This window comes from Chaetura pelagica, unplaced genomic scaffold, assembly GCF_000747805.2.
Source record: "Chaetura pelagica isolate M959 unplaced genomic scaffold, ChaPel_1.0 scaffold530, whole genome shotgun sequence".
Classification (NCBI taxonomy): Eukaryota; Metazoa; Chordata; class Aves; order Apodiformes; family Apodidae; genus Chaetura; species Chaetura pelagica.
This window is the reverse complement of record NW_009951793.1, coordinates 61,188-69,050: the sequence shown is the minus strand read 5'-3', so window position 1 is coordinate 69,050 and position 7,863 is coordinate 61,188. Positions and strand designations below refer to the sequence as shown.

The 7,863-nt window shown below is 52.2% G+C and overlaps 3 protein-coding genes across 3 annotated transcripts in view; 1 reads left to right on the top strand and 2 right to left on the bottom strand.

The window, feature by feature from the left end:
• The window catches only part of POLR2F (polymerase (RNA) II (DNA directed) polypeptide F), a 4,868-nt gene extending 4,062 nt beyond the window's left edge, over window positions 1-806 (bottom strand). Inside the window, exon 1 of the mRNA XM_010005722.1 lies at window positions 729-806. Coding sequence (XP_010004024.1) covers window positions 729-806 — 78 coding nt within the window. The remainder of the gene's footprint in view (window positions 1-728) is intronic.
• On the top strand, window positions 805-3,608 carry LOC104395841 (chromosome unknown open reading frame, human C22orf23). Its single transcript, XM_010005622.1, has 5 exons — window positions 805-865; window positions 1,231-1,416; window positions 1,848-1,982; window positions 3,118-3,218; window positions 3,504-3,608. Exons 1-5 carry the CDS (start codon window positions 805-807, stop codon window positions 3,606-3,608), a joined length of 588 nt encoding a protein of 195 aa, XP_010003924.1.
• Window positions 3,609-6,251: 2,643 nt separating this feature from the next.
• MICALL1 (MICAL-like 1) overlaps window positions 6,252-7,863 on the bottom strand; it is a 21,105-nt gene continuing 19,493 nt past the window's right edge. Inside the window, exons 14-17 of the mRNA XM_010005512.1 lie at window positions 7,525-7,598; window positions 7,055-7,169; window positions 6,691-6,737; window positions 6,252-6,373 (exon numbers count right to left, since the gene is read on the bottom strand). Coding sequence (XP_010003814.1) covers window positions 6,252-6,373; window positions 6,691-6,737; window positions 7,055-7,169; window positions 7,525-7,598 — 358 coding nt within the window. The remainder of the gene's footprint in view (window positions 6,374-6,690; window positions 6,738-7,054; window positions 7,170-7,524; window positions 7,599-7,863) is intronic.

Genomic DNA, 7,863 nt, shown 5'->3' with positions numbered 1-7,863 from the left:
GCGAGGTGGCGGGGGCGGGGGCCGGGCCCGAGGCTGCTGAAGCTGCATCTCCCTCCCTGGTGGGGGTTACGAGGAAGGGAGGGGCCAGGGCGGGTTCCCCAGGCCGGGGGGCGGGGTGGGGCCCCCTCGGGCTCCTCTTAGAGTCGTAGAGTCGTTTTGGTTGGAAATGAACAAATCCAAGTCCAACCATGAACCCAGCGCTGCCAAGCCCGCCGCTAAACCACGTACCCCGCGGTAGCACGGGGGTCGGGCCAGGTGATCTCCAGGGGCCGCTTCCAACCCCGGGCGTCCTGCGATCCTGCCCTTCCCTGGGCAGCCTGTGCCAGTGCCTGGAACGCTTTCATTAAGATTTTTTTTCCTAACATCCAATGTAAACCTCCTCTGTCACAACCTGAGACCATTTCCTCTTGTTCTGTCCCTTGTCGCTTGGGAGAAGAGACCAACACCCACCTTGCTACGGCCTCTCTTCAGGTAGTTGTAGAGAGCAATGAGGTGTCCCCTCAGCCTCCTTTTCTCCAGACGAAACAACCCCAGTTCCCTCAGATGTTCTCCAGCCCCTTCACCAGCTTCCTTGCCCTTCTCTGGACACGCTCCAGCCCCTCAATGTCCCTCTTGTAATGAGGGGCCCCAAACCGAGCACAGCACTCGAGGTGCAGCCTCATCAGTGCCGAGCACAGGGGGACAATCACTTCCCTGCTCCTGCTGGCCGTGCTATTCCTGCTACAAACCAGGATGCCATTGTCCTTCTTGGCCACCTGGGCACATGGCTGGCTCATATTCCCCCCTACATCCTGTTTTTCAGACATGATGGAGCAGTCAAAGCTGACGTGTTTCCAGAGGCGATACCTGATGGACCGTGTGCAACGTGAGTGATGGCTCTGTCGGTCTCACACCTGTGGCTGTGCTGTGGTGAAGAGCTTTTGCTGCTCACCTTGGATGGGGTTGTTGGTCCACAGCCTGCTTAGAAGATGGGCAAGTACTTTGGAACAGCAGCACAGCTGCTGCTGATACACTGGGACGTCCAGGTTGAGGTGTCCCCAAGGGAACACGATGCAATGGCATGACTTGAATCACAGTCTGTTTCATGTCAGCATGTTCCAACAACCAAGGTGAGACATCTGTGGCACCCAGGGTCCTGTGCTACAGTGGATCAACACTAGTGGTAGCCCAGGACCATCCATTCAGGCTCCTCTCAGTCTGACTTACCATTATTTTTGGTATGTTCTCCAGGAGGAGATACCTTGCCCCTCCAGTGCCATCCCACATCCAGCAAAGAGCCAGCACCTCCAGCACCTGCCTTCTCCCCAGCTGTCCATCACCCCATCAGGCTTCCAGCCAAACCACACCTCCGACCTGCCAAGGTCTGCCAGGCAGGAAATGCCTACACCCGAGAGAAGTTCAAGCCATGGCCAGGACGTAAGTTGGCAAACATCACAAAGAAGTAAATGAAGCTGCTGGGTCCTCTCTTCCCCTTAAGTCCATCCCCTGCCTGCAATCTCAGCAGTAGGAAGGAGTGTCTAAATTGCTCTTCATCCTCACACTTTCTGTCAAATATACTTTAAAAAGGGATCTCTGAAGGAACATCTGCTGTTAAGAGCTTGCTGACTTCTGCCCGCTGGAGCAGAAGCTTTATAAACATGGATCAAACCTCAGATGACAGTGTGGTCGGCTCTTCACCATGGGTACACCTGTGTAGTGCTTGCAAGTTTTGGTCTAGGGATGGGCTGTCATTAACATAAGCTTCCTCTGGCATCATTAGTGACGTGGCCAGGCTCCTCCCTGAGGAAACAGACTGAATATAAACATATATATATAAAATTTAAATTTTTCCCCCTTGGCATTCACAGGTGATTTGGAAAAGGAGAAGCAAAGGCTCCAAAACATTTTAGCGACAGGGAAGGACGTGGTGGAAGACAAGGTGAAGCAGACACTGGTTCAGACAAAGGAAGAGGAGACACCTGAGCCTGACCGATTTGAAGAATGTAGGTCCTCCTGTACCCTGGTGGAAGTCAGGCAGGAAGCCCAGGAGGCTGGCTCCTTCCCAGGGGAAACCTGAAGCCCATTGTGGAAGGAGGCACAAAGCCACTTTCCAAGAGAAAGGACTTGCTGCTGTGGTGCTGTGACCCAGCCAGCCTCATGGAGCTTATTCTGAAGAGGTTTGCTGGCAGAGTCAAGGTCCCTGGGCTGCCCACACAAAATGAGCTCTGCTGGCAGAGGAATTCCCTAGGGATGCGAAGGGTGACCTGGGCAGGAAGCCCAGGTACTGTGGGTCCTTTTTCCAGCCAGTGTAACTCAACACAGACTAGGCCGCTCGCCAGCCTGACCCATGGTTTGGGCTGTTTTCTTGTGCTCCAAGATAAGAGCAGTTACACTAGCAAAGCTTAAATACTGAGCAGAATTTTAACCAGTGATGGACTTTGGCCTCCAGAGTATTCTGGGATGGCAAAAACCTGCCTAACACGTCTCTGTACTTGAATCTTTCATGGGTGTGTGCACCCCAGCCAGCCCTTCACTACCCAGGGCAGCAGCAAGATGAACACTAGAATATCACATACAGAAGGGGTGCTGTGGCCCCTGCTGCAGGGAAGCCAGCATGTGTTCCCCAAAACCAGTGGAATGTAGTCCTTGACACATCTGAAATAGCCATGTACTTTGTCCTGTGGCAAGATTTGGGCCAGCTGGCTGCAGGTCTGCACTGCAAAGTGGCAGATAACATTCCATGCCTGTGCTGGTCCTGGGATTGGGGATGGCTGCAGTCACTGGGTGATGTATGTCAACCATTAGTTTTAAGCAGGTTCTGTCTCCATCCACAGACTGGTTAAATTTCCCACAAGCAACAAAGAATTGTGTGTACAAAGAAAACCAGAAGGTTTCTGTTTCTGCAGGATGGGGAGTGGTAAGAAGGTGGGCAGGGGGGACATTGCCCATTTTGTAAGGTACTAGGGAGATATTTTGATGACAAGTGCAAGGTAAGTGTTAGAGTGGACATCACCCTTCCCCTGGGGGGACCACTGTTCAAGCAGAGCTAGGAAATAGGGGGCTCAGATCTAGAGAGAAATGTGTTTTCTTGCCCTTTGGCTGAATCCTGTTTCCACAATGTTTTCTTTTATCCATCAGTGGTGAATGAAATTCAGGAGAGGAGGGAATTCCTGGCAGAGATGGAAGCTCTAGGACAAGGCAAGAAGTATCGAAGTATTATCCTCAATGAAATCTCACAGGTACCTGACTGTCCTAGTGACACTGGCCAGAGTGTCAGAAACCTGAAAGCAGAGTCTCCTCAGATAACCTGAGCAGGGAAGGAGGCAGACAAGCGGGTGTTCCCTTCACAGCACGGGGTCAGGCATGTATTTGGGGAACGTGGTATGAAGGCTTTCAGCCTTTCTTCCACCTCAACTTAATCAGGGAAATAGAACTTTTGTTCTTGGGGTTGGCAACAGAAGGAAAAAAAAATAAAAGCTGCCCACATTCTCCCCACTTAGCCCCTTCCCCTTTGTACTTTGCAGAAAATACGTGAGATGGAGATTATTGACAAGAAGAGGAGTGAGGAAATGAGACAGATCATGACAAAAGACTTCCCTGGTGGGAATAAATCCGATCCCTGCGACTAGGAGAAACAGAAGTGCAATTTGTTCCCACCTCTTCTGTAGAGCTGGTTTGTGCCTGTGCCTGCAGAGGGGGGCAGCACCACCTGTTGCCTAAAGCCAGAAGGTAGGAGCAATTTGTACACATCTGGTAGCAGAAAAAGAGCTGTTGTAAAATCCTGCCCACACACCACATTCCTTGTAGCTCAATGATGTTACAGAGATGAAAACACAGAGAGCAGCAGCTCCCAAAAATGAGAAAGCAGAGCCTCCTTTCGCCCGTGCAGTGCCTTGGAGTACAGTGATCCACCAATGAAAATGTCACTTCTTCCCATCTGCCCAGAGGTGGGGGTTTCTTGTGACAGTACGATGACAACTGCGGTTTGTGCTCACATCTACGACCTGCTCCTGTTCTCAGGACTCCGGGAATAGCAGCGCTGGCAGGGAAGAAGATGCAGCTGCCTGGCCTTGGGCATTGCTGCAGGTCAGCTGGTGGTGGGCATCAGCAAACACCTCGATGGCAGCTGCACTGGGCAGGCGCTCAGGAATGCAGCTGCCCTGAGGGCGGAGAGGGAGTTTTGGCCCAGCACATGCTGCTCTTGGCTGCACTGGTTCCTGAAAGCACAGTATGCAGAATAGCCACTGGCCTCCTACGCCTCAAAATGGCTGTTTGTTCACCTCATACATAAACCCCCACCTCTGTGTACAGCAGGATGAAGCTGTGACACCCTGCTATTCCTATGCAAATCCCAGCATAAAGTCCACCACCCCATTTCCATAAGGTCCCATTATCTGCTTTTCAGCAATACTCACCAGCCACTCCCCAAAGCCAGGTAGCATGCCCTGGCCCCCAGACAGCACAAGTGCACAAAGGAATCGGAAACCTTGGCTTGGTTTTTAAATCCAATGCTTCTTTTATTTCTGTTCAGGTGAATGGAAGTCACGGAAGTTAGTACAGTATAATTTACAAATCAGGGTTCTGCCCAGGCACTGGGCCAAGGGGTGTCAGGCTGCAGTGATCCCGATGGCCTTTGGCAATAGTGATGTGACAGCAGGCTCTAAAGTTGTTTCTCCTTGGAGAAAAGTTGTGCTTTGGGATCTCCCCTCCCCTACCTCTGCTCCTCATCAGCCTGCTGGGGTATGGCAAGAGTGAGATGGCATCACCAGGGCAGGGCTGAGCTTGCCACCTCCCAGCCACGGGGGCCACACTGGGATTGAGGAGAGGCTCAGGGCCCTCGTGTTTCGGGAAATGAGGATCTCTTTTCAGAATGCTATGCCAGCCACCTTGCAAGGCACTGCCTCCAGAGTGTTTTGGCTAGAGCCTGGTGGGTTTTTAGGAGGGATTGCAGCAGTTTGCTGGGGACTGGTTATGTCTAGTTTGCTAATGAGAAGGCATGAGAAAGAGCTGACCAACCAAACACCCATGAAACTAATTCAGAGTGATCCAATAATTCAATAAATAGCTCCTCGCCTTGGAGGAGAAGGCAGGAAACAAAAATGGAAGGAAGAAGGGATTGTTGGGAGAACACCACTCCCCCATTCCCTTCTCCAATATACACACACGCGCACACACACAACAAATAAAATAAGGGGTTTTAAAAGTTTTTAAGGGGGGGTTGAATTCATCTAGTAAAGGAGGTGTAAAAAACAGCCAGACAACAAACCCTGCACACTTTTCAAGTACACAGAGATGAAGCTGGGTGACGGTCACTTGTGACCCTGCCTCTCTCCCCAGCTGCTTGAGGGTGGCACTGGTAGGAAGGGGAACATGCTCCGTGTCCCTTGCCAGCACTGAGTCAGTCTTGAGCTACTGAGCTTTTGAGCTCGTGCCTGGAAAAGGAATGTTCCTCCCTCCCCCCTGAAAGGCAGCAGAATCAGTGGTGTTTAGCAGCATTGGGGGCAAGATGTCCTGAGCAGGGCATGTGAGCTACGTCCTAGCAGCTGTGCACTGTCCCCTTGGGCCCTCTTAGCCCTGTAACAGAGCCCACCCAGCCCTAGCTCAAGAGAGAGAGGGGACAGCTCAAAATAAATAGGGCACTGGATATATATATATATTTTTTTTTTTTTTTGGCTGTGGCTCTAGAGCCTTGGGATGTGGGAGTGTTTTCTTAACATTTTAGTTTAGGCCAGTTAAACCCAAAGAATCATGCTAATACCAGAGTTTTCTCCTGAAGTTAAAAATGGGACAGGAAAGGGACAAGAGTGGGCAAGGAGGGACAGGCAGGCCCCGTCCCCTCCTGGCAGAGGTCAGAGGCACATGGAACTGTCACAGTTAGAGCGGGAGAAGGGACGGGGGGCAGTTAGTGCAAGTTTTCCCACAAACACCAAACTCCTTGGCTTGCTTCCCAGTTAAGAACACACAACAGGGTAATGTATCTGAAAAGCAAAACCCATCTTCATCCTGCCCCGTTAGCAAGGCTTCATGGAGGGGACAGCCAGGCTCCTCCACAGCCTCGGGAAGGGGAGCACTTTGGTTGGACTTGCCCACTCCGGGCAGAGAGCTGGCATCACCTTGAGGTGGCAGCTCCGGTGCCTGGAGAGCGAGCAGGGAGAGAGGCAAGGGGAGCAGAGGGAGACAAGGCCCCCCTTCCTGGCAGGCATCCCATCCACCTGCAGGGAGGCCAGGGCAGTGGGGCAGCACATCCCTCCCACTGCTGGTGTCCCTCTGCTCTAGCTTTTCTCCTTGGGCGACTTGCTCTTGGAGTCATGCTTGTTGCCCAGCAGCTTAAGCACCTTCATGGGCTTGAATTTGCCTTTCTTCTTGCTCTCAGTCTCCGTCTCCTTGTGAAATTCTGGGGTTGCAAAGGGAGGTCGTTACTATGGGATGCTGATGGTTGCACACACACACACACACACACGTACATAACAACAGGTGCAAGGGTGAGAGCCATGAATCAAAGCCTTCCAACAGTATCCACAATTCTTCCTGCGAGAGAGGGGTGCTCAGCACAACTGTGCCCCAAACTTCTCCCACCCTACGGGAAAGGCTCCAGGGTCACACGGAATAGATTCACTCGCTCCTTCTGCACACAATAAGTGGCTTATGTTGCCCCTTGCTGGGGTCAGCAGTGAAACCATTGCTCCAAAAATCTCCCCGACAGTTCCTTACCTTTCCTTTTAATCATGGCTTCCAACATTTTATCCTCCTCTTCTTCCCTGAAAGAGTGGGAAATAGGTCAGCAATTCAGTCCTGAAAACAGCTGCTGTACTGTTTAAGGCTAGAGAACCTCCCACTTATAAGTCATGGAGAGGCAGATCCATCACTGTCTTGAGAACATTTGCTACCAGCAGGATAAATCCCACATACTGCAAGTGCTGCCCTTTCTTTCCTACACAAGGCATTCGAAGAGACAAGGATGGGGAAGCCTGGGAAAGATGTCAGCAACAAGGACATCTTGGAACACCCCCACAAGCCGCTCCTGCAGTGCTGAGTCAGATGGGCTTCCCCCCAGCCCACCCCACTCCTCACTCACCTCTGCCGGTCCTCATCCAGGCAGTTCACAATGGCGTTTCTCTGCTCAATGATGGTCACCAGCTCCTGCATCAGCACCTTCTCCCTCCCGCGGTCCTCATCAGTCCAGTCCTTCTCTACCCAGCCAAACCCCAAAGAAGGACCGGCAATTAAACGGCTGAAGAAGCTCTGAAACTCAAAGCTTTTGGGTCAGAGAGCCCCTAGCATGATCCCCTGCTACCCTGCACCATGCTGCGGGGCCAGCTGGACTAGTGGTGCGTGGGAGAGACCTGCAGGTGGCATCCCATAGGGAAAAAAGAAGCATGTCCCTTCATGATGGCAAGCAATGAGATGGGGCAGCAGCTCTTCAGCCAGCCAATTGTGCTGGCATCCCTAAAGTTCAGTCTCTGTCCATCAGAAAGCCATCTAGACAGAGAGAAGATGATGACCAGGGGGGAAAAGGAGGCAGCTGCAGCCAGAGGGATGCTTTACCTGGCTTGTTGAGGAGGCAACGCAGTTCATACTCAACATCCGACTGCCGCTGCTCCAGGTTCTGCTGCTTGAAACTGCAAGGGAAAAGGGCACTGCCAGGGACCACTGCAAGGCTCCAGAGAGGCAGAACATCATCCTAAGGTACAGGGTGAGCTGGGAAAGAACCTCCAAGATGCTGATCTTATCCTGTATAGAAAAGGGCCAGGGAACCAAGCGCCAGCAGGGACCAGCCCTGACTGCTCAAGGCCTTCCTGCAGGAGATGCTGCAGGGTCTCTGCTGACTTGCAGTGGGGCAGTTCTGAGTGCATTTGGATACATTTGTCTGCTTGCCCTCTTTCC

Bases quoted from the DNA above. Each gene is read 5' to 3' on its own strand.
- LOC104395841 (XM_010005622.1), top strand. From the start codon at position 805: ATGATGGAGCAGTCAAAGCTGACGTGTTTCCAGAGGCGATACCTGATG. The intron at 866-1,230 runs GTGAGTGATGGC...TATGTTCTCCAG, and splicing joins CCTGATGGACCGTGTGCAAC to GAGGAGATACCTTGCCCCTC. The intron at 1,417-1,847 runs GTAAGTTGGCAA...TGGCATTCACAG, and splicing joins GTTCAAGCCATGGCCAGGAC to GTGATTTGGAAAAGGAGAAG.